General features: G+C 39.2%; 1 protein-coding gene across 4 annotated transcripts in view; it reads right to left on the reverse strand.

Moving 5' to 3' along the window:
• The window catches only part of LSM14A (LSM14A mRNA processing body assembly factor), a 50,516-nt gene extending 24,309 nt beyond the window's left edge, over positions 1–26,207 (reverse strand). For all 4 annotated transcript variants that reach the window (XM_045442514.1, XM_045442515.1, XM_045442512.1 and 1 more), the window contains exons 1-2: positions 25,868–26,207; positions 2,204–2,367 (exon numbers count right to left, since the gene is read on the reverse strand). In XM_045442514.1, coding sequence (XP_045298470.1) covers positions 2,204–2,367; positions 25,868–25,988 — 285 coding nt within the window. In that variant the 5' untranslated portion in view covers positions 25,989–26,207. The remainder of the gene's footprint in view (positions 1–2,203; positions 2,368–25,867) is intronic.
• Between the last annotated feature and the right edge of the window lie 663 nt (positions 26,208–26,870).

Raw genomic sequence — 26,870 nt, forward strand, 5'->3', positions numbered from 1 at the left:
CAGTGAGTGTGTGTGTGTTTACTGCTACTATGAGGAACATGGCAGGTACTCACTAAATACTACTGAATATTTGAATCAAAAGATCAAAAGTGAAAATTTATGGTGGCTGGAAGAAATTCAACACCAGTTTAACTTGTGTTCTTTTGGTTCTTCTTATTCCATAAAGCTGATTACTTAAGTAACTATTTCCCTGGAGAATTATCAGAAGATATATATACAAAAGACAATCAGCTAACACCACTATTTGGTGAGGGCTAGCTCTATTAAAATGTGTCTCTTCTCCCTCCATTAAAAAAAAAATCACATTTTTGGGGTGTCTGGCTGGCTTAGTCAATAGAGTTTGTAACTCAATCTCAGGGTCATGAGTTCAAGTCCTGCACTGGGAGTGGAGCCTACTTAAAAGAAAAAAAAAATTTTCTTTTAAGGATTTTCTCAGGATTCCTTCAGACTACTTCCTCAAAAGTTAAGACTTAAAAAGGAGCGGGGAGTGGAAGGGGAGATGAGAGTAGAGAATTTCTCCAGTTTATGTATATTACAAGAATAAATTTAACTATTTCTTATTAAAAAGCTTATATTCAGGGGTGCCTAGTAGCTTGGTCAATTGAACATCCGACTTTTGATTTAGGCTCAGGTCATATCCCAGGGTCATGGGACTGAGCCCTGTGTCAGGCTTCACGATGGAGCCTGCTTAACATTCTCTCAAAACAAAAACAAAAACAAACAAAAAAAACAGAGAGAGATTCTCTCTCTCTCCCCCATGCTTGCATGTGCTTTCTAAAATAAAAAAAAATTGTTTTAAAGCTTATATTCAGGAAAAATAAATACTAAATAAATGTTAAAAGGTACTTTCTCTTTTTTCCTTTTTTTTGTAACTAATTTCTATACCCAATGCGGGGCTTGAACCTACAACCCTGAGATCATACACCCCATCCACTGAGCAAGACAGGCACCCCTCTTTTTCTTCCATTTTAATTTTATATACCACTTACTATTTTCTTCAGAAGAGTTTATCAGGTATTTTCTTTTAATAGCTGGAAGTAAGACAAACCTTATGCAAGATAATATTTATTCTAAGAATCTGTTTTGTGGAAAACTAAGATTTTATCACGTACAGCATTAAAAAGGGGAAGTTAATTTTTAAAAATCTAAAAGTATAACCTTAAAAAAAGTCAACAAGCATATTTTAGTGCAAATGACCAAAAATTCTGACAAGAAAAAAGGCTGAGAAGAAAATGGGTCCAGGAGAAAAACCTAGGGGGTCATAAACTTTTAATCAGCTATGCCCTAAAATGAAAATATTCCTATATGAAATCTGCTTCCTCTGCTGTTATAACTAAATTCAGGCAGTTTCTATACACTTCCAATTAACATGGAAACAAGTACTGAAAGGAACAACCTTTTTAATTCATAATTTACAATCTCTTAGATATGTTATATCTATTTCTAATAAATTACAAATTTTTTATTTCTTTTACTGAGAATACTTAGGGTCTTCTTTTTTCATACCTTTTTAGAAGTATACATAAAATCCTTTTATGTTTTTGTGCTATCTTATTATATAACACTGCATGCATATTATGTAATATACATATATAAAGTACCAATGTGATTTATCACTTTTTTTCACTGAACTTAATTATCTTAACCTAAGAGTAGCCATTACCACCCTGGTTTATAATATGAACCAAATGTGAATAATATAGTGAGTGGCATGGATTCTGGATTCCAGAGCCAGACTGCTTGGTCTGTCCAAATTGTGGCTCTATATTAATTTATTCACTTGTAAAAATGAGAAATATAAAAACAAGATTATAGTACCAAGCTCAGAGAGTATTGTGAGGATTGATTTATTGTATGTGCAGTGGTTTGAATAGTGCTTCTCATACAGTTAGACTTCAATAAATATAAGCTATTTTAACTATTGCTGAAATTAGAAAATATTTTATGATAAAAATAAATTCCTCTGCTATCGCTTACTTTATTTAGTCCCAACTTATGATCTAAAGAATAAAACCTGGGTGAAAACATTATCCAGGTATTTTAGGTATCTAGGTGACTAGGAAATGGTAAGTACACGAACATTCAACTGAGAAAATAAAAAAAAAACCAAAAAAACATGCCCAAATCCAAGAGAGGTACGAGCTAAGGCTAGCCATGTACTTGCAGTTTTCTTGCACTCTAAGACAAATTTACTATCCGTTACCTGAACGATAGCTGGGTCCTGAGGCAAAGAACATTGTGGTTTTGGTGGCTCACAAACAGTGAGGTCTTTAATATCACTCCCACGGAATATGATGTATTCAAAGACTTCATCACGAGGTGGTATTGGACGATCTGTTGGTCTGTCTTCTGTACCAAAGGATCGAACTGGTGAGAAAAGAGAGGATATGAGATATATGTCTACTCATCATATTCAGGTAGTGACTGTCAGAAGTATACACTTCCAAGTACAGTTCCAATAAACTGCTGTTCCAATACAGCAGTTCTTAAATGTCAGCTGTGAGAAAATATCTATTAATCTGTAGCTAAAGAAATTTTGTTTAAAAAAAGAGGAAAACAGAGTGGGTTTTGCCTAGAGCTCAATGTACTCAATTTAAAAAACAATCTGTATCATGAGGTCGTGTTCTTCCTACGTCTTTATTTATTTATATCTTTGGTGATTATGGTGAGAGGAGGTGTTAAAAATGTCCTTTCATTGTTGATTTATTTTGAATGTCATCATTCAGCAACATAAAAAACTGGCAAGCCTACGTGAGATTTCTTGTTGGGAGTGGCAAGTGAAGACTTCCCTGTCCACAAAATACCAAAATGAACTTTTGGATTAAGAGAAGACAATGAAGGGAACATCTATCCTGGTGAGTAGTAGGTCCTCTAGAAGCCAAGACAAGCGGCTGTCAGGTATTCACCCCAGGGGACAGCCTGAAATGACCTAGTTACCTAAAATATTTTTCTCATAACTAAATATGATTATTTCAACACTTAAGACAGCATGACTCAAAGTTAAACTGTAGACCACCTGCACAATGGTAAGCTGGCTAAAAAGATTTCTGGAATCCTATTCAAATCCATTGAATCAGACTTTGAGGAGAGTCTAGAAATCTGTATTTTAAACCAATTCCTTAAGAGTTTCTTATGAACACTAAAGTTTCAGGTTTACTGTCTTACACCGCTGAAAATATCTGCATCCATACGTAAGTTCCAAATAAGAAAGTTTGAAAGATCATATATTATCCACTTAAAGACTAACCTAAAGGGAGTAAACGCTTTAACACTGCAACATTTTGAATGTATGCATTTTTCTGCAAAACTGATTCAGGGCTAGATTAAATATGAATCCTATTTCCTTTTATTTTTTTTTTTTTATTTATTTTTTTTTTTTATTATTTATTTTTGGGACAGAGAGAGACAGAGCATGAACGGGGGAGGGGCAGTGAGAGAGGGAGACACAGAATCGGAAACAGGCTCCAGGCTCTGAGCCATCAGCCCAGAGCCTGACGCGGGGCTCGAACTCACAGACCGCGAGATCGTGACCTGGCTGAAGTCGGACGCTTAACCGACTGCGCCACCCAGGCGCCCCCCTATTTCCTTTTAAATAATGACCCACCCATCCTAAAAATTCTATTACTTATGCTGCTTCCAGGAAAGATGGTGGCATAGATGTAGGCTGGCAGAAGAATATCCCTCACTAAAATTAAAGAAAATGAAAAGTTAAAATACCCCTATTGAGAAGATCTCAAATTCATACCATAACTTTTATTAAAAAGTATCACTCAGCTACTGAATTTGTTAGTCCAAACTGGAAGGCCAGTCTGAGAATCCACATGCAGCATGCCCTGAGAAATTTTCACTGGCACCTCCATATTGGTAGATGGGGACAGAAACACTGATGTGGTAAGGGCAAAGATGCAGAATACCCTAGTTGAAGTTCTTCTTTCCCTAATGGCCAAAGAATACTTTATAAGCAGAGAAGTGACAAGGTTCTATATTTTGTCCTGTATCCAAAAGGAAGGGTAAAGAATTAGAAAAATCAGGATTAAGAAAATTGCATATAAATCAGTATCATCCCTAACCTCAGTAACAGCAGCACCACCACAACCACCACACAATGTATAAAGTCCCAGGCCTCAGAAGTAATAGACTAGTTCATCTGAAGCAGAGGGAGGAAAAGTTCAAAGTCTTCCTTACACAAAAATGATGGACAAGCCCCATCAGCTTTTCCAAGGCCTAACAAAACCATTCAGACTATACCCACGTAGCCATTAGACAGATGAAAAATCCATGCAGGATTAATATTTGTCCCAGGAAATAGAAGAAAATTTCAGGAACATACTGCTTTACCTTTTGAGAAAATTAAAACTCTTATGATCAAAATGATACTGAGGGGCGGCTGGGTGGCTAGGTCGGTTAAGCGTCTGACTCTTGATTTTGGCTCTGGTCATGATCTGTTTGTATGTTCAAGCTCCTTGTTGGGCTCTGCATTGACAGCTCAAAGCCTGCTTGGGATTCTTTCTCTCTTTCCCCCTCTCTCTCTGCTCCTCCCCTGCTCACGCACACACGCTCTCTCAAAATAAACAAATAAACTTAAAAAAAAAAAAAAAGATGCTGAAAAGGTAGCATACAGAGTTAAGGAAAAAATAGATAAGACAAATATAGAACATAATATAGAGTTATTAGCAGAATAATTACATCAACAGATCAAAGCAGTAAAGCCAAGTCATTAATAGAGAATAATTTTGAGAAAAAGCAAGTAAAGAAAAACTACAGCAATAAAATGGTGGAGGTGCTTATTCTTGCAGACCCAACAGTTAACTGATGCTGGTTAGAAAGACAACAAAATGAGAAAATATACTTAAATATATAACAGAAATTTCCTGAATGAAGCTCTAAATTTGATCAAAAGGTTCCACTGTATTTTCAGAAAAAGACTTAGTGCTCTATAAGCCATAGCGACTTATCTTTTGCTGTATCAAAATAAGGAACTCACAGAAAAGTGGTATCAAATAAAAGACAAGAGATGAAAAATAAATTCATTTAAGCACATAAATGTGTATGACAATTTACTATGGTGTTAGAACAGAATGTGTTGAATAGTTGTCAAAAAAGCTACAAAGTTACACACTGACAAAATCAGTCAGGACAGTGTATCACATAGTATTCTAACAAAAATTGGAAGATGAAGATGAGTGGAAACAGGAAAACACAAAAGGAAATACATAAATTAATACTCTCCCTTTTTATAACAGGGAATCACTTGACAAAATTTTGGAGAAAGTTGATAAATTAATATATGTAGGCTTAAAATTGTGTTATTTGAGGTTCTAAAGGTAACCAATAATACAGTTTAAAGCTTAGGGCATATTTTCCAAAATGTGGTGTGAAGAAAATCTCTTATCATAGAGGAAAATGAAAATAGAGATCATGGAGAATGAATTGCACACACCAAGAGTATGGGAAACACGCTCTAATGATAGAAACTGATTTGATTAGATTTAATGTTTCTAACAGACAATTCTTGTACCATTATAAAGAACAAATTAAAAGACATCAGAAGGACACACATGGCTGGAAGATGATACAAATGACCTGGGCACTGTGAGTGGAAAGAAAGGAACGGTAAGCACAGAAAAGGTAGAATGTCACCACTACCATTCATCTACAACACAATTCAACACATGAATTAGCTCATGTACACGTACAACTTGTAAGCAGGGGAATTATGTCAATGCACTAACAAATCACACTGGTTCACCCCAGTTTATCCTGTTATTTGATTTTTGCACTTGGAGGTAACAGCAGCTAAACACAACAAACCATGGAAGAATAGTATATGATACCCACTCACCCCAAGTTTCCTCTTGGCTCAATCTGGTTATGCAAAGAAGACTTAAAAGTGCTTATTGTATGGTTCTCCCTGATCTTTATGCACTCGTCTCCAGCAACAAGCCTGAATTCTTTATCTTCTTCTATCAGGCTTTCAATTTTTTCTTTAAAGCTGACAACTTTATTAGGTATACGTCACCAGCACTTTTGTTAATGCTATCATTTTGATTTTTTTAAAAACTGCAGTAAGAACACATGAAATCTACCCTCTTAACAAAATTTTTTTTTTTTTAATTTTTTTTTTCAACGTTTATTTATTTTTGGGACAGAGAGAGACAGAGTATGAACGGGGGAGGGGCAAAGAGAGAGGGAGACACAGAATCGGAAACAGGCTCCAGGCTCTGAGCCATCAGCCCAGAGCCTGACGCGGGGCTCAAACTCACGGACTGCGAGATCGTGACCTGGCTGAAGTCGGACGCTTAACCGACTGCGCCACCCAGGCGCCCCTACCCTCTTAACAAAATTTTAAGCATACAGTACAGTATTTGCATAACAAAATGTTGTATAGTAGAGATCTAGAACTCTATCATCTTTTTTTTTTTAATTTTAATGTTTATTTTTTATTTTTGAGAGAGACAGAGAGAGAGCGAGTGAGCACGAGCGGGGAAGGGGCAGGGACAGAGAGGGAGACAGACTCTGAAATAGGCTCCAGGCTCTGAGCTGTCAGCACAGAGCATGACGTGGGGCTCGAACTCAGAAACGTTGAGATCATGACCTGAGTCGAAGTCAGACGCTTAGGCCACCCAGGTGGCCCTAGAACTCTATCATCTTGCTGAACTAAAACTTTATACCCACAAAACCACGATTCTTCATTTCCCCTGCTCTTAGCCCCTGGCAACCACTATTATATGTCCTTCTGTGACCGTGGAAAACAAAGTGAAAATAGAAACAAGAAGACCAGTTTGGAATTTACCAGGCAAGTAATGGTGAACAGGAACTTAAAGAAAGGGGCCAGTCTTAAAGAGACTCAAGCCTGGGGTGCCTGGGTGACTCAGTCAGTTAAGCATCCAGCTCTTAATCTCGGCTCAGGTCTAGGTCATGATCTGCTGTGCTGCCGGCGGGGAGCTTTTGGGATTCTCTCTCTGACCCTCCCCTGCTCACACATGCTCTCTCTCGAAATAAATATACTTAAAAAAAAGAGACTCAAACTCACCAAAATAATATGATTTGTTGAATGCAATTTCTTAGAATTCTACAACTCTGATCATTATTTTTTTCAAAATAGATAGGTATATTTGTAGCATTAAAAAATCAGGTAAATATATAGTAACATTAAACATCTTATATAGGCAGATTATAAAACTGTAATTTTCAAGAGATTACAACTACCTAAAATAAAAACACAGATGCAACTGCCATAATGAAAGATGGCAAAGTAGGAAGATCCAGGATTCAGTCCCTACACCGAAACAACTATTTAGTTGGCACGTAACGTCTGAATAAACCATTTTGGAACTGTGACGTCTACTCATACACTTGTAGCATCTGTGGGAGTACCTGATGAAGAAAGAGGCTGTTAACTTGAGGTAAATTTTAGCATTTTGTGTAGTGGCTGGCTGTACCATTCATTAACTCCCAACTCCACAAAAGGCAGCTATGGGGATGGCGGTTCATGTTCCTGGTGCAGCTTTGCTAGTGATAGAGGGACAACAGGAAGCATATCCTACAAAAATTGGGGTTGTATGATTTGAAACTACCTGGCAATTCATTGAGAGACAACTGTTTCAACCCTCAAGGGCCAAAAGCACTTCCCCCATAGTGTCTTTAAAGTATTTAAAAGCAACAGATTATGCCCCTACCCCCCACCACCACCAACAGCAGAATATACATTATTCTCAATTGCACATGGAACATTCTTCAGGAAAGACCACATGTTAGGTCAAATTCAACTCTCAATAAATTGAAAAAAATTGAGATTTACAAAATATCTTCTCTGACCACAGTGGAATAAAGCTGGAAACAATAATAAAAAGAAAACTGGAAAGGTCACAAGTACCTGGAAATCAAATAACACACTCTTAAACAACCAATGAGTCAAAGAAATCACTAAGGAAATTAAGAAAAATTGAGACAAATGAAAAAGAAAAAAACAACATGCCAAAATTAACGATATAAAGAATGATGAACTCAAAAGGGAAATTTATAGCTATAATCACATTAAAAAAAAATCTCGTATCAATTTTACATCTTAAAAATCTAGAATAAGAGCAAACTAACCCCAAATCCAGCAGAAAGAAGGAAATAAGAGAGATTAGAGCTGAGATTAAAAACACAGAACAGAAAAATAGAACTAACAAAACCAAAAGTAGGTTCTTGGAGAAGACCAACAAAATTGACAAGATTTTAGCTAGAATGACTAACGGAAAAAGGTGAGAAGATGCAAATAACTAAAATCAAAAAGGAAAGCAAGGACACTGCTACCAACCTTATGGAACTTAAAAGGCTTATAAGAAAAAACTACAATTGTATGCCAACTAACTAGAAAATCTGGATGAAATAGAAAAATCTCCAGAAATACCAAATTACCAAAACTGACTCAGGAAGGAACAGAAAATCTTAACAGACCTATATAACAAGCAAAGAGACTGGACCAGTAATCAAAAACCTCCAAAGAATTAGGACCAGATGGTTTCACTGGTGAATTTTACCAAACATTTAAAGAAGAAACAACACCAATCCTACTCAAACTCCTTCAAAAAAGAGAAAAGGGAACACTTCCTAATAGACTCTTTGAGGCCAATGTTACTCAAGTAATACTAAAGTCAGACAAAGATACCATAAGAAAACTAAAGACCAGTATCTCTTATGAATACAGATATATAAGTCCTCAACAAAATAACAGTAAAGAGAATCCAAAAGTATATTAAGAGGATTATATATCACAACCAATGGGGATTTTATTCTAAGAAGGTATGGGTAGTTGAACAACAACAACAAAAAATCCAGGGCGCTTGGGTGACTCAGTTTAAGTGTCCAACTCTTGATTTCAGTTCAGGTCACAATCTCATGGTTTGAGGGATCCAGCCCCATGTTGGGCTCCACACTGTCAGCATGGAGCCTGCTTAGGATTCTCTCTCTCCCTCTCCCTGCTCGCACACATGCTCTCTCTCTCTCTTTCAAAGTAAATAAACTTAAAAAAATCCAATGTAATACACATTAATAAATCAAAGGGGAAAAATACCCCACACGATCATTTCAATATACGCAAAAAAACAAAACAAAACAAAACCACATGTGATAAAATTTAACACCCTTTCATGATAAAAACACTTAGCGAACAAGGAATAGAAGTTATTTCCCCAACAGGATAAATGGCATATATGAAAAACCAAGAGCTAACATCATATTTACTGGTAAAAGACTGAAAACTTTCCCTTAAGATCAGAAACAAGACAAAGATGTCCACTTTCACCACTGCTATTCAATGTACTAGAAGTTCCAGACAGTACAATTAGCAAGAAAAAGAAATAAAAGGCATCCAAACTGGAGAAGAAGGAACTCTTTTCTTGCAGATGATATGACTCCATTTGGGAATTCTACATATACAGAATCCATTAAAAAACTAAACACCAGTGTTAATAAATGAATTAAGCAAAATTACAGGTACAATATCAAAATACAAAAATATGGGGGTGCCTGAGTGGCTCAGCTGGTTGAGCATCTGATTTCAGCTCAGGTCATGATTTTGCGGTTTGTGAGTTCAAGCCCTGTATCAGGCTCTGCTGACAGCTCGGAGCCTGGAGATTGCTTCGGATTCTGTGTCCCCCTCTCTCTCCGCCCCTCCCCTGGGTGCACTCTGGCTCTCTCTCTCTCAAAGATAAATAAACATTAAAATTTTTTTTTAAAAAGTAAAAACAAAACAAAAAAAAACCAATCTCACTTAACAGTACCATCCAAATGAATAAAGTACCTAAGAATAAATTTAACAAAGGAGGTAAATGAATTGTACACTGACAACTACAAAACATTGCTGAAATAAATTAAAAAGCAGCTGAATAAATGGAAAGTCATCCCATGTTCATGGACTGGAAGACTTAAGTATTAAGATTACAGTGCTCCCCAGAGTGAGCTAAGATTCAGTGCAATCCCTATTGAAAATGCAATTCCCCCACCCTGCAAAAAAGGTAAAGCCAAACTTCAAATTGATAGGAAACTTCGAGGGAACCTGAATAGCCTGAAAAGGTTGGAAGACTCATACTTCCCAATTTCAAAACTTACTACTAAGTTACAGTACTCAAAACAACGTGGTAGACCTATAAGGGGAGACATACAGATTTATGGAATGGAACAGAGTCCAGAAATAAACCCAAACATCTCTGGCCAATTGATTTTAGATAAGGGTCCAAGGATATCCAATGGGGAAAAGAATGGTCTCTTCAAACAATGGTTTTGGGACAACTGAATGACCATACACAAAAGAATGAGACTAGAACTCCATCTTATTCCAAAACAAAATTTAACTCAAAGCAGGTATGATGCTGTAATATAATAAACAATATATATTTGGTCTCTGTCTGCAGCTCCCGGCCAGAACTCCTAAAACCTTTGCATCTCCTAAGAGATAAAGGTACTAAGAGCATCTTTTTTTTTTTTAAAGATTTACTCTTAAGTAATCTCTATACCCAACATGGTGCTTGAACTCACAACTCCAAGATCAAGAGTCTCACGCTCTTCCGACTGAACCAGCAAGGCGCACCGATCATCTTTTGTTCTAATATTCGGTTCCTTAATACAGAACTCCCAAATCTCTTGGAATTTCCTGGGCAATAAGAGCATCTTTTGTTCTAATGAAGAGACTCTTGGTGGGCTCCTGGACAGCTTCAGAAAAGGGGCTGGTCACCAGAAAGCCCATCCTCTGGGGAGGAGAAAGGGCTGGAGACTGAGTTGATAACCATGCCCACGTGATGAAACGTCCAAAAAAATCCCTGAACTATGGGGTTTAGAGAGCTCCTGGGTTGGTGAACACGTGGAGGTGCTGGGAGATCGACTCACCTGGAAAAAACACAGGATCTCTGTATTCCTTCCTACATATCTTGCCCTATATATCTGTTCTATCTGGATGTTCCTGAGTTGTATTCCGTTATAATAAACCAATAATCTAATAAGTAAGCTGATTTCCTGAGTTTTGTAAGCTATTCTATCAAATGACCAAACCAAGGAGGGGGTCATGGGAACCCCCAAATTATAGCCAAGTGGTTAGAAATACAGTTCACAAGTTGTGACTGGAGACTGGCATGTGAAGTAGGCGGGATGGGTCATCTTGTAGGACTGAGCCCTTAACCTATGGGTTCTGACATCAACTTCAGACAGTGTCAGAAAACAAATTAAATTGTAGGATACCCAGTTGGTGTCTAGGGAGTTGGGAAAATTGGTTGATGACTTGACACATGTGGTGGTAGCCAGAACTACTGAGTAAACTGGTAAGTAGAGGAAAAGCAGTTTTTCTTTTAGTGAGTCAACAATATAAACCAAAACTATAAAACCATTCAGAGAATACAGGAGTAGGGGTGCCCGGGTGGCTCAGCTGGTTAAGTGTCCAACTATTTCGGCTCAAGTCATGATCTCACAGTTCATCAGAGCCCTGCATCTGCACTGTCAGTGCAGAGCCAGCTCGGGATTCTCTCTCTCTCAAAATAAATAAATAACTTAAAAAAAAAAAAAAAAAAAAAAAAAAGAATGTAATCAATTCCCTATTTCTGGCTACAAATGATTTATTCAGAAATATGTGTCGGGGAGCCTGGGTGGCTCAGTCGGTTGAGCGTCTGACTTTGGCTCAGGTCATGATCTTGCAGTCTGTGAGTTCGAGCCCCGTGTCGGGCTCTGTGCTGACAGCTTGGAGCCTGGAGCCTGGAGCCTGCTTCGGATTCTGTGTCTCCCTCTCTCTCTGCCCCTCCCCTGGCTCATGCTCTGCCTCTCTCTCTGTCAAAAATAAATAAACATTTAAAAAAAGAGAGAGAAAAGAAATATGTGTCCCATGATTGTCTTTAAAAAAAAAAAATAATAGAAGGGACCAGGTGGCTCAGTTGGTTGAGTGTCCAATTTTGGCTCACGTCATGATCTCACGGTTTTTGAGTTTGAGCCCCTCATTGAGCTCACTACTGTCAGCACAGAGCCCACTTTGGATCCTCTGTATCTGTCTCTCTGCCTCTCCCTGACTTGTCTGCACTCTCTCTCTCTCAAAAATAAACAAACATTAAAACAAAAAACATAAATAGCGTCAAGGTTCTGTCAAAATCACTTACCTAAAAAAAAAAATCTCTATTTCTAATAGATCAAGTTCAAACATCACACTAATGTCAAATCTAGTTACCAGTATATTAATACCTCCACATACAGTCATAGTACATGCATAGAGGGAAGAGCTATAGTGACCGACTTCCCAATACAATATCTCTATTATAAAATACCAAAGCTTGATAAACATATACATAGTTAAATATAGTCAATATGCCAAAATGACATCATTAGTATTTTCCAAAGACTTCACCTTTGGATACAAACTAAAAATTATAAATTAGGCTCTAATACCAATTTGATAAGGAAGAAACACAAGTCTGTTGAATACCAAAATGTGAGAGCAATAAACAAAAGACTGAATTATTCAAGTTAAGTTAGAAATCTAAGACTAAGTTCAAATGGAAGTCTAGAATAAGATTTCTGATGTAGTCTCAAAGTTAAACTGTAGTGAAGTATCAGTTGAAGATCTGGTCCCAACCCACTTACAGAATCTTAAGTTCCAACCAAGCTCATTATTCTCAATGCACAGAGCAGTTCTGTACTCTACCACAGCTTCTCCCCACATTCAACCCATCCTAAATTTCAGCTTATATACTACTTGTATTCATCAGGTTTCTCAGAGAAACAGAACCAACAGGATGTGTTTGTGTGTGTGCATGCACACACACATTTATTTACATTAAGGAACTGGTTCATGTGAAAATCCAAAATCTTCAGAGTAGGTTGGCAGGCTGAAATTGAGGGAAGAGCCACAATCTGAAGTCCAAAAGTGATCTGGTGGTAAAATTCCTTCTTGCTCAGGGGAAGTCACTCTTTGTTCTATCAAGGCCTTCATGTGATTGGATGAGGCCCACTCACATCATGGAAGGTAATCTGCTTTACTTAAAGTCTACTGATCTAAAAATTAATATCATCGAAAAAACATCTTCACAGAAACATCCAGAATATGTTACCAAATATCTGGGCACCTGGCCCAGCCAAAGTGACACAACTCTATCCGTAGTATTTCCAGGTGGAAGTAACAAATTCTCCCTCTAAAAATGACAGTGCATTCTACCCCTGTCTATAGCTCCCCCTTCCTAGAATTGAAAGATCTTCAGAAAGATCTGTATTAAAGTAATCTTTGCAACTCCCCCAGTATCCAACGCAGTGCCTTACATACTGCTGACATCTGAATACTTCCTGAATAAATTCCACAGTGGAAAAAGCTATTAAGTAGGCAATTTCCAAAATTACTGGATGACTACATCAAAAAGAAATGACAATTAGAAATCAATAGGATGGGAAAACAGAAAAACAGCATTATTTAAAAAACAGCATATATGGAAAAGCATCGAACCAAGGGAAAAAAAGTGAAAAGTTGCACTTGGTATTTTTCTCCTCTGATAGTTATCCAGAAGTACAGTTCTTGTTGCACATCCAGTATCATACACTAACTCTTGTCAAAAGCATATGAAATACTGAATATTTATTACCTGTTATATATGGTTTAATTATTTAAAATACTAAAAGAGTAGTGTAGAAGAGAAGCCATCTCTTCTACAATGTAGTATCCTTGTACAAACACTGAAAACATGCTCTTCATTTTTTATTTGGGAGGGACACAGGCCTGCTTGTGAATCACATCACAAACTGCCTCCACAAAGCTTCACTTTCCACATATCTGCACTTTGGCCCCTTCTTCATTCTCGCCCACACTACTTTGTGTCAGGAGGTATTACTACACTGAGTGAAAACATCAGTCTCTGGCCTCTATCATCTCTCTCCTGTATGTATATGCAGCTATAGACATGTCACCCCTAACAGACTTTACTACCAATCTTTGTCTGCAATATTCCCAATCTCCTCAGCACTTATCACATGCCAATCACTGGTGATCCGAAGACAAAAAAAAAACCCACCTCCACCTCCAGAGTTCACAACTCAGATGACTTTCCCCTCACCTTTCAAACATTCTTAGAACCAACTCCTTACTACTTTACCTCTAAAGGATGGGGAGCCTGTATGGCTCAGTTGGTTAAGTGCCTGACTCGATTTCAGCTCAGGTCATGGTCTCACGGCTTGTGAGTTTGAGCCCCTCATCGGGCTCCACAGTAGCAGTGTGGAGCCTTCTTGGGATTCTATCTCCCTTTCTCCCTCTCTCTCAAAATACATAAACTTAAGAAAAAAATAGGGGTACTTTGGGTGGCTCAGCTGATTAAGCATCTGACTCTGGGTTTCGGCTCAGGTCATGATCTCGCAGTTCCTGAGTTCAAGTCCCACATCAGGCTCCTCCGCACTGACAGCGTGGAGCCTGCTTGGGCTTCTCTCTCTCTCCCTCTCTCAAAATAAAAGACTTTTGAAAAAAGAAATTTTAAATAAATAAATAACTGCTAAAGTAAAAAAACTTGTCCTTTTCATCAATACTTTTCATCATCTTCACTGATTTTCTTCCCTCTTGCTTGCACACTTGGGGGGGAAAGAAAGATCCTTACATTTCCTTTAACCTAAAGTCATCTCCCACAATTACAGGTTTGAGACCTTGCTCAGTTAACTAGCTCCTCTCATTTGCAACTTCACTTCTTATGCAAGACTCTTTCCCTCAAATTACTAATATATGCAGATTTACTCAGATGCATCTTTCCTCAAACATAATTTCAGACTAAGCGTAAGGGAAGAATGACTTGTGAGAATAAGAATTTGGGGAGAGTGGCATGCAGAGAGAATGGTAAAACCAAAAAGCAATTAAAAAATTTAGATGGTGAGGCAATAACAAGACAACAGTAATAATGCTAAACGCATTTACGAGGACCTTTTTGAAACTGTAAATAGGAGACTCTGAAACATTTCTATCAGGCACAGGATGGCAAAAGAAAATTGAGTTATACTCATTAATCTGAGAGAATAAAATATCTTTAATAGTGTCTTCATTTATCACACTGTCTTTTCCTATTAAATATCAAGCTGTTCAACTACATGTTTTCCAACGAAGGAAAATTTTCAGATAATAACCCTTCATGTGACCAACAACGAGTCAATAGTTAATTTGCTATGTACGAGGGACATAAGGGGGACAAGATGCTGAGGTCTAGTAGTGAAATATAATAAGAAAGGCGCAATAAGCACAAGAAAATAAAAGACAAAAAGAGAACACAGAAGGTACATCTAACATTTCCTGACTTATGGGAATTAGGGAAGGCTTTGCGGGGTTGATGATTCTCAAGCAGAATCTAGAAGGATATACCTGATTCCCTCCTGATCCACTCCTAATCTGTTGACAGGAACCACTATACGTACTATCACTTAATTTCTCCCTGTTCCTTGCCCAGTCAACTTTTGAAAAGCCACGCCATTCTTCTCATTTCTCATGTATCTCTTCCTCCTTCTCTATTTTAACTAGTTTAGGTCTGTATTTCCTCTTTTCCAAACTCTTAAAAATACTCCAACTGACCTCACTACTATCAGCCTCTCCTCTCACTCCCCCATCAATCTTTGCACAGAGTTGCAGCAAAGGCTTCCTAAAGCTGGACTCGGACATGCCACTTTACTGGTTAAAAAACTCTCAATGGCTCCCTACAATCTACCAACAAAATTCAGACTTGTTAGCCTGTCATTCAGATGACAAACTGAATATATTAAGATAAATTTAGCAGTGGAAGCAAAATAAAAGGGGAGGGGAGAGTGCCTGAGCCTGTTATTTGACACATCTTCGCTGTCACTTAAGCTTCCAGAGCTGTTAGTTCTTTTCTTTCCACTGTGACTTCTTAATCTGGTGCGTTGTTCATTTCTTCAATAGCCATATAAGGGAAGTAGGGAAAGAGAATTCCAATTCAAGGGAAGCTTATGAAAAGGCCCCAAATCTGAAGGAACTTGACTGAGTTGAGGACCTGAATGACCCCTAGTATAATCCTACCCTTAGTGAGCTGCAAGGTGTTCCAAGTCAGGATGAAAGTTTTAGACTCTAGTTGCTTTTGTGTTTGCTTCCCTGGTAGACTGCAAACTCCCTGTGGCTTGGAACCAGACACTTACTTCCTCCCAGATATCCTCTTCCTGTGGTTAACTGTGATTATCTGTCAGGCTGCACCTTAAGACACTGTGTTCTCGGGGCGCCTGGGTGGCGCAGTCGGTTAAGCGTACGACTTCAGCCAGGTCACGATCTCGCGGTTCGTGAGTTCAAGCCCCACGTCAGGCTCTGGGCTGATGGCTCAGAGCCTGGAGCCTGTTTCCGATTCTGTGTCTCCCTCTCTCTCTGCCCCTCCCCCGTTCATGCTCTGTCTCTCTCTGTCCCAAAAATAAACAAACGTTGAAAAAAAAAAAAAAAAAAGACACTGTGTTCTCAAGAATCTTGTCTGTAAGCTCTCTTTTGTTTCCTAGCACCTAGTATACTATCTAGTAAGCACTCAGTAATTCTCCTGAATGAAATAATAAGCACCAGGGGTGCCTGGGTGGCTCAGTCGATTGAGCTTCTGAGTCTTGATTTCGGGTCAGGTCATGATCCCAGGGTCGTGGGATTGAACCCCGTGTTGAGCTCTGCTCTGAGCACGGAGCCTGCTTAAGATTCATTCTCTCTCTCTCTCTCTTCCTCTGCCCCTCTCCCCTGCACTTGTTCTCTGTCTCTCATAAATGAATGAATGAATTAATGAATGAATAAATAAATACACCAGGCATATGCAAGCTTCTTCTATGCCCCATTTGCTCCAAACTGTTCTTAGTGTGGTAGTAGGTACCTATGTTCCCAACTGTGCCTGGGTTTCCCCAGAACCTCTATTTTACCCTCTCCAGAGAATACCAGGGTTGGAGAAGAGTACCTATCCAGGTTGTGTGAAATGCAAAAGGGGATTTGGAAATCTGACCACTGCTGAAACAAATTATGAATTACTCTTCTAGTTTTTAGCTCCATCTTCACTCCTAATTACTTCATAGCCTTCTAGTTTCCCTGCACCTGGTGATGGTCAATTGCTGAGCCTTTTAGGAGTTTGGGTGTAAATCAGGTTTTACCTACTGTCTACTTAGGTTGCAGCTTTCTCAATTCTTCTAAGTCATTTAAATTCACCCATTTGCTTTTCAGACTGTTGCTGTTGTCTCCTTTCCAAATCTACCTTGTCCTTTATGGGTTTATGCCTAAAACAATAAAAAAGTCCCTCTCACATAGTTTTAGTAGGATTTATCAGCAGGAAGTAAAAGTAAAAGCTTGTCCAATTTGCAGTCTAAATTTAATCTTCACCCTGTAAGCTGCTTTCAGTTGTGCATTCTTCGTTATAGTTTTATATCTTAATCTCCTAAACTATCAAACCAAGAGACAGAGATATGAAAATATAAGAGCAAATACACGCACACACGCACACACACACACACAATACTGCATCCAAAAGGAATTAAAACAAAACAAAAAACAAACAAAACAAAACAAAACAAAACATGGATGAGGAAGGGAGGAACAGAAACAAGACTGTCTAATCTGAGATAGACACAGAATTTATTAGGTTAAAGAGACTTTGAGTCTTCAGATTTGTAAGGTCTACAGAGAAACCATTCAGGAATCAGTGTGGTAACATTTCTCAACTCTTAAGAATAAAAGCTTCCAGAGAGAAAAGTGACTGAGAATCAGACTGACATCAGTAATCAGAATGTTAGAACACAACAAACCCATACCCTCAAAGTTCTACAGAAAAGATTCTAAATTTAGAATCATACAGTCAAGTGATTAAGAAAAACATAGGCTCACTAAAAAAACTTGCTACCCACACATTCCATGTTGTTTTAATGGTAAAGATACACTCAAACAGTACTGAGGGTGAAAAGAGAATCAAGTAAGAGGCCGACACTGAAATAGGAACCCCTGAGTGTCTCTGAATAATCTAGTGAAAGATAATAAACCAAAGTAGAGCAGTAGAGGCAGTAAGAGGTCAAATTTTGGATATATTTTTAAAATAGAGGCGATAGGATCCAAAACGCATATGAGGTGTGTGAGAACAGAGGAATTAAGGATGACTCAAAGGTTTTTGGTCTTACCAACTAAAAGAATGAATTGTCATCCAAATAGATGGAGAAGGCTGAATGAGAAATAGGTATGCAAGATCCCTACTAGATATCCCTCCAGGTGGCAGTGTTAGGTAGGCAGGTGGTATATACATCAGGAGTTCTAAGAGGTCCAGGCTGGAGATAGGAGTCAGTAATGTACAGAGAGTATTCAAAGGTAGGTATTGCAGGAGATTATCAAGAGAAAAGTGCAGATGGTAAAATAAAGTAAATTTTTAAAAGACAGAAACAGCGGGGAGCTTGGGTGGCTCAGTTGGTTGAGCTTCGGACTTTGGCTCAGGTCATGATCTTGCAGTTCGTGAGTTCAAGCCCCGCACTGGACACACTGATGTCAGTGCAGAACCCACTTCGGATCCTCTGTCCCCCTGCTCCTTGCCCCTTACCAGCTTGTGCTCTCTCTCAAAAATAACTAAACATTAAAAAAATAAATAAAGAGTGAAAGACACATACACACAGAAACAAGAGAGAATGAGACCCTGGAGCTGGCCAACATATGGAGGTTTGTAGAAGAATCAACAAAAGAGACTGAGATGCAACCCATGAGGTATGAGAGAAAACCAGGATAAGTCAAGTGAAGAAAGTATTTCAAGGAGAACAGACCAACTATGCCATATATTGGTGATGGGTCAAGGAGACTGAGGATAAGCACCAACCACTAGATTCAGCAGCATGCAAGTTTTTGGGGACCTTGATAAGTTTGTCATCTGTGCAAATAAAAAACCTAAATAAAATGGGTTCAAAAATTAACGGATAAGTGATGGAGACAATTCCTTCAAGGGGTTTTGGTGTAAAGGAAAGGACAGAAATGGGGTGATAGAAAAGAGGAAACAGTTAAGAGTAGTAGTGTTTTCTTGTTGCTGTTTTTAAGATGGGTGAAATAGCATCGTATCTCTTAGACAGGAAAGATCTGGTAGAGAAGGAAAAACTGAATACACAGAAGAGAGTACAGAATCACTAAAAGAAATACCTTCAAATCAAGAGGAGATGAAATCTGCACAAGGGGAAGGGTGGTCTGACAGAGAAAAAAGAACACTTTATCTACACTGACCAGAGAAATGGTAGAGGTGTGGAGCACAGATGTGAGGAACTGGGTACATGTGGGATAAGTTAATCAAAAATTTCTATTTGCTATTCTTTCCTCAATTAAATAGGAAGCAAGGCTCACAGGCTGAAAGTGAAGATGGGAAGGAGGTGTTGGAGGTTGGAGGAAAACAAGGAATAAAAGAGTCATTAGGAAAAATGGAACAAATAGACTATGGAAATGCATTAAGACTGCTGGGAAGTAACTATGACTGATGAGGTTAGTGAATGAAGATTTAGAGTGAAACTGGTCACCATGTCTGTGTTAATATAATCGGGACGGTGGTTTCTCTAAGCTTGTGCAAGAAAGCAGAAGGGCAGGGGGGGTTAGAGTTTATGCTAAGTACTGATTGTAACAACTGCTCACGGAATTTAAACAGGATAAAGAAGGAAGTAAAGTCATGAGGGGGATGTGGGACAGTGAAAGGTAGTAAGATCAACAGACTTAGAATACAGCAGGTCCGAATGACTTATGGAGTTCAGGTACTAGAGAGACACAGATGGAGATGGTAGCTGGAAATAACAATGAGATAGTTACTCTCTATTAAGCACCTACAATAAACTAGTTACGTTTGACATTATCTCATTTAATTTTCAGAATGACTGAAAGATGGGCATTATTATCTATATTTAAAAGATGCAGAAGTTAAAAGCTAAGGGTTCAATAACTTGTCCAAGGTGAAAGAGCTCCTAAGCATTCCAACTGGCCTTCTGGGTCACATTTTCTTCCAGAAACAAACACCTCACAAAACTAGAATAAGATCCCTGTGAATAAAATATTTTACAAATGAACTCACACTTTATTCATTAAAAAACTTACCTCAGTGATACCTAGCTTTTAATACAGCTAAGTAAAGTATCGTAGAGAAAGTAAAAGGTAAACTGTTCCTGTAGAGGGCATCTTCTACCACGGAGTAATAAATTGAAGCTAAACCATCTGCAGTTACTGCTATTATTACTTTGGCACTGAGTTTATTATTGTAAAAACTCTTGCTATGTGTCAAGAACAGATAATATTTCTTTATTCTTCCTACTTCCGTCTTTCTACTACTACTATTATTATTATTATTTCGGGGGGGGGGGGGCGCTTTCTGCTGTTTTCTCTACTTCTGATTCAGAAGGCCACAGCTTATCTCACTCTGCTGGAAAGTGCAGTTGGTTTCTGGCATCTGACTTCAGACTCCCAAAATTACTAAATATTTCTGTGGACTGTACAGCAACAATAAACTGTTTCCAAGGCTCCCAGTTCTGGCAACCTCACTAAACAGAGGAACCAAAAGAAACTACTGCTTTAAGTGTTACTAGATCTTTGACATTCTAAGTAGTGATTTTGTGAACTGCTAGATTTAGGTCCCCAACTCATGTGAGAATGGAAGAAATCAATAAAGTACTTTACAAGTATTTCATCCACCATACAAAGCTCTCCTACTTGCTCACCCGAATCTATGAGTACGTGGCTAATTAACAATCAGGAAGTGGGTAAGATACACCAGTGGGCAAGACTTAGCAGATGATTTAAGGAAATAATTCATTACCAACTTTTATATTCCCTCTACCAAAGCCCTGATTTTAAGGACAGATCATTTTAAAAGCAGCTAGTTTGGGGCGCCTAAGTGGCTCAGTTGGTTAAGCATCTGACTTTGGCTTAGGCCATGATCTTGCCCTTCCTGAGTTCGAGTCCCGGGTGGGGCTCTGTGCTAACAGCTCAGAGCCTGGAGCCTGCTTCGGATTCTGTGTCTCCCTCTCTCCCTGCCCCTCCCCTGCTCGCACTGTCTCTCTCCTTCTCTCTCTCAAAAATAAATAAACATTAAAAAAAATTTTTTTAATCAATAAAAGCAGCTGGCTTATAATCATTCTTCTTTACAAAGTCTCTTTTCCTAATGCAGCAGCAACCTGGTTTTCATTAGAGTAGTGTATTATCCAGGTATGGCTGACTTAATGTGTTAGATAAGAATTTTGCTCTTTTTAGGGGCACCTGGGTGGCTTAGTCGGTTAAATGTCTAACTCTTGATTTCAGCTGGGGTCTTGATCTCACAGTTCCAGGGATCAAGCTCGCTAAGCAATCTGTGCTGGAGCCTATCTGGGACTCTTTCCCTCCCCCTCTCTCTAACCCTCCTCCGTACTCCCTCTCAAAAATAAACAAAAAAGAACTTTACTTATTTTAGCCCATTTTATTTAAATAGTGTAAAAGTCTACATATATGATGCTTATAGTAAATGTGTACTTTCTCCAACTTTGAAATTCCCATAATTAGAAACCTTCAGTAACTACAAGTATCCTTTCATTTATTCAAATATTTACCAAGGGCGTGCTATGTGCCAGGCACTGTTCTAGGCACTGAGGATACAGCAGTGAAGGAGACAAAAATCCTGCATTCACGAAACTTCCATTCTGTGGGCAATCTCTTGGCATCCAGGATCTAGTATGTGCTTGAGCATCATGTTCACAAGACACAGGTGTGAATATACAGTAAATTGAAAACATGCCACCACTTTGTAATTCCCTCAAACATCTTGAACTAATTCTTCCCTTAAATTTTAAATGAAAATTATAATTGAGCTTGAGTCATAAGGTAAAACTCTGTCTTCCTAACAATGTCAATTTTGTTATAAGATTTTTTTTTATCCTCTTGTATCCCTATTCTCCAAAATCTCTCACTGTTGGCGGGGGGCAGGGGACGACAACATATCTTAGGCATTGTAAGTTTAGGGAGATATACAATTGTGAACATGGAAAGCATTATTTGGAGATACCCCAAGAAACTTCTACAAGATTAATAAACAAAAATGCTAAATCATTTTCACTTATTCATTAAATAAACATTCGTTCTTCCAGGAGCTCAGACTATGGTGGGGAGGGAAGGTGACAATAAACACATGCAAATAAAGCAAAGCAGATTACGTGCAGATCATAATCAGTGTCAGGAAGAAAAACTCAGAGATGTGACAAAGACTCCAAGAGACAAACTACAGACAGATGATCTATTAGCATACTTAGGAAACTGACATCAAGGTTGCTTTTATGACTTCTTGACATTCATACAAAAAACCCTGTGTATCAAAGCCCATCAAACTTACTTCTATTTTACCTTCACGGAACTAGAGCTAATCTGTGAAATCTCTAGTAGAAAATAAAGGACATCACTCACTTAGTTATGATCTCTGGGATTGGGCTTTTGATTATATTTAGTGTGACCATACAATTTATTACCCAAACTGGAACATTTTCAAGAAAATAAAGGGATACTTTAATAATCATGCCAGAAAAACAGGCACAAACAAGGACCTTCCACCAGGGCAAAACAAGCCATACGGTCACCCTAATTATATACCACATCAAACATAACGAATCTAAAATTTTAAGAGCATTGTATAATTCCACATGAATTTAAATTATAAGTAACATCCAAGTAAGGGACATAAATTTTAATCTGGACCATATAAACCAAGTGAATCTCTTACTAAATTTAAGTGAAAAGTGAAACAAAAAGTTTTGTAAAAGTAATCAAAGTACCTCCATGACCTTGGGGTAGGGAAAAATTCCTTAGGAAAAAAAAAAAAAAAAAAAGAAAAACACTAGCCATAAATAAAAGTGATAAACATGTCTACATTAAAATGAACTTCTGTTCACCAAAAGAAACCATTAAATGGAGAAAGATGTTTACAACAGATATTCCCAGCAAAGGATTCATAATCAAAATGCTGAACTCTAGAAAGAGACATGCATTTCAGTAGTAAAATGGGCACAAGATTTCAAAGGCATTTCATGAAAGATGAAATCCAAATGAGTAAGATATGAAAAAGTGTTCACCTCATTAGCAATCAGGAAGATTAAAGCCAGGTACAATCACACCCACCAGATTGGAGAGAATTAAAATATCTGATACTAAGTATTACTGTTAGTAAGGGATGTGGAACTACAATTCTCATATACTAGTAACTGAAATCAAAACTAGTAAACAGCCACTTTGGAAACTGCTTGGCATTTCCTAATAAAGACGAACTTTCCCCTTGGTCCTCCAATTCAAGTATATACCCTCAAGAAAGGTACACAGGCCATCAGTGTACTTAAACACAAATATTTATAAAGGCATTGTTCGTAATAGCAAAAAACTGTAAACAATTTAATAAACACTAACTGTAGAATATCAAAAACAAATGCAGAATAAAGCTGTGTTATACTCATGATGGAATACTATGCTACAACAAAAGCCAAAATCAAAAATATACAAGATGGTTCCATTTATATAAAGTTCAAAAAAGGACAAACATAAACACTATTACTTAGGGATGTAAACTTAAGTGATAAATCTACAAACGTGAGAAAAATGTTTCTATCTAGCTTAAGAGTGTAGTAGTGATAATGGGAAGATGCAGGGGGTGGGAAGCTTCTGAGATTCTGCAATGTCTTTCTTGCCCTGGGTGGTAGTTACACGGAGGTTTGTTTAAAAATATTTCATTTTTATGCATGCATATTTTCAAATGTGTGGTTATTTCACAATACAAAAGGGGAAAAAACTCTTCCCAGAGGGGGAAAAATTAACATCCAAAAGAGAATTCTAAGAATGTCACTTGAAGAGATTAACTCAATTGATAGTTTACAAAGATAAGGGATCTCTAAATCCAAAAAATATTGTATTCTAAACTCCATAAATAAACTTTAGGCTTTTATCTGTTAGACTGCCATTCTTCAACCAAATTTTCAAAAAGGTGGAAGTGGAATATCAGATATCAAATTACTCACAAGGCATGTAAATTGTAAAATTTGAAGACCAAACACCCCACTTCTAATTTTAAAATTTGAATTAAGTGCCCAGGGTTGACTAGACAGCTATATAGTAGTTCTAGATTAGATACTGGTAGGTAGAATAAGCTACCAAAATTTGGTAACTTCAGTTTTTACAAACACAATTAACTTCCCAAACCTGTCACACATTAAATAACTCCTACTGCTTAAGAAAAAGCATATATTTTGTGTCATGAGATTATCAAAGCTGTAAGTACAGATATAAATTCAATGATTAAAAAAATCTTTTCACTGTTGTACTATTTATGAAGTCATGACTGATACAAGGGACAAACTGGCATATGAATTATTACAAGATAATAAAATTTTAGTTTATGGACTCTAGAAGCTGTTGAAAATAAAAGTTTTTTAAAATGTTGGTCATTAACAAAATAAAGACTCTTTAGTTTTCCTGCATAAAAGAACATATTCAAAGATTTTTAAAAGACTTTTTGAAATCTTACATATGTACGTATTTTTTTTCACTGTGAAGAATAAAGGCACAGCCAATTCAACAATAAGTCACTAGGCTGGCAACACACCTTAAAAAATTATTAAACGCCCTTAGTGAAAAGTACTGTATGTGGCTCTCATCGAGAACTTTAGGAAGCCTTTTTCATAATTTCATAAAGCCATAAAAACTAAGACAACATACAGCTAAATATCCATGGGGGGAGAGCGGGGTGGCAAGGAACCTAAGATAAAAAAATTTAAGACCTCTTACTCAGGTAATGAAATTTGTTCCAACCCAAGTGTTATTAAAAAGGACACAAAAAATGTCACTAAAACGTTTGCTTGATATTGTGAAACGACTCTCCTGTAAGTTATACGTTAACTTTCTTTTCTTTTCTTTTTACAGATTTAGATAATTTCTTCCTAGCCCTTGGCCCTCTGTCTCTACCACGGTATTCATTCTGTAACTCTACCAGATGTGCTGGGAAAGCTACCTTGGTTATCTTGCTACCCTCTCCTAAGTATTCTTAACTTGCGAGATTTCTTTCTAGAGAATGAGCTAAAGTTTATTTTCTTCCTGGTTTTCTGGCGGAGCGAAGGCACAGGACGTGTGAACGGAAAGAAAACCCACTCAGCCTGTGCGACCCTTAATAACATACTCTACTACGGGTAGGGCACTATCCTCAACACCCAGAATCCGCCGGCCCAGGGAGGCTGCCCGACGATCGGTCAGCGCCCAATGACCACTCCGATTAAGGGTACTCCGCACCGGCTTTCCAGAAACAGGGTCGATGCGACAACAGCAAGCAGCTTTAAAGAGGTGGTTGCACAACAGCCTTGGAGAAGCATTCCGGTTTAACAGGTAAATACCACGTATGAGACAAGTGGGATGCGATCTGCTGGATGGTACCGATGGCACTTCGAGACCGTCTGCGTCGCTGAGCAAACCCAAAGTTTTGCACATTACTTACAGTTCACCTGATGAATACCGTAACGAATTGAAATTAAGAACGTGAGAAAATAGGTGCCTTAGATTCAACAAATCAGCACCAAACTCAAGCTAGGCGGAAAAATTCTTTGAATACTTAGGCTTTGTTTTGCGGTAAGACGACAGAACCACCGAATTTCGGAGTTGGAAGACACGTCTCTCCGTGTTCTCCGGCCCGTTCTCGGACTTCAGGGCCGCCCCGCCCGCCCCGCTCACCGTCCTGTAGTTCCCGGATTGAAGGCGCGGACCTTCGGGGTGGGAGCCGGGAAGCCCGGGGAGGCCGCGGCCCAGCCCGAGACGCCGGGGCCCGGAGGGAGGGAAGGGAGCGGCCTCCGGGAGGATGACGGAGGGGGCAGGGAGGGAGCGAGGAGGCCGCGGGCCGAGAGCCGGGCGCAGCACCCCACCCCGAGGCCCGCCCCGGCGTACCTTTGGCGAGAGCTACGGTGGAGTTCTCGGTGTCGATGGTGTAGAGGATGCCCTCGTAGCGGATCTCCGCCTTGGAGATAAGGCTGATCTTGCTGCCGATGTAAGGGGTGCCCCCGCTCATGGCGCCGCCGCCGCCGCCGCTCCCGGCCGCTCGCAGAGAGGCAGATCCCACGTCGCTGTCGCCGCTCCTCAAGTCCGCTCGCTCCGTCGGCGCCTACAGCAGCCGCCTCAGACCCAACATGGCGGCGGCGCCGGCTCCGCTACCCTCCCCCAGCCTCCCGCCCTCAAGCCGCGGCGCGGCGGCGGCGGCGGCGGCAGCGGCGGCGGCGCGGGGCATGCTGGGCTGGCGAGGCCGCGCTCTCGCGAGAGTCGGCCGGTTTCGAGCGGCTCAGCCCTCCGCGGCGTGCGGCCTCGGTGGTCCCGACAGCGCCGCTTGGCGAAGCCCAGGGCTGCCGTGTCCGCGCGGGCGGAGAGGCGACTCAGGGAGAGACGAAGTACCTCGTGGCTCTCGGACGCCGTGGGCTGGAGTGGAAGTGCGCGCGGCGCTCTTAACCTCATCTGCGGCCTCCGCCATTTCCAGACCCGTCGTATTTTGTCCTCACTCCTGTATCTTTGCTAATACAGATACCTCAGCCTGGAAAGTTGCCCATCCGCCTCCAAGCTGCTGGCGAGCCCCTCTATGACCGGGTCCTTTTCCCTTTGAGACTATTATGTCCCTTTTGAAGCTTTCAAGGCCCCATTACAGCATCCATTAGCCAACTATCCCTCCCCCCCCCCCCCCCCCCCGTTCTCTCTTTCGCAGCTGCTGGAGCTGGGACTCTGTCCAATACTTTCAGATGGTCTCATCTAGACTCATGGCTTTCAATACCACTGTACACAGACCAATCCCAAGCATTTGTCTGCAGCTTTGACCGGTTCTGTGAACTCTGGATTCATATAAGCCATAGTCCTCTCAACCTCTCTAGTTGGATGTCTAATCAGCATCTAATTAACTTTGTGTATC

Source organism: Leopardus geoffroyi, chromosome E2 (assembly GCF_018350155.1).
Source record: "Leopardus geoffroyi isolate Oge1 chromosome E2, O.geoffroyi_Oge1_pat1.0, whole genome shotgun sequence".
Classification (NCBI taxonomy): domain Eukaryota; kingdom Metazoa; phylum Chordata; class Mammalia; order Carnivora; family Felidae; genus Leopardus; species Leopardus geoffroyi.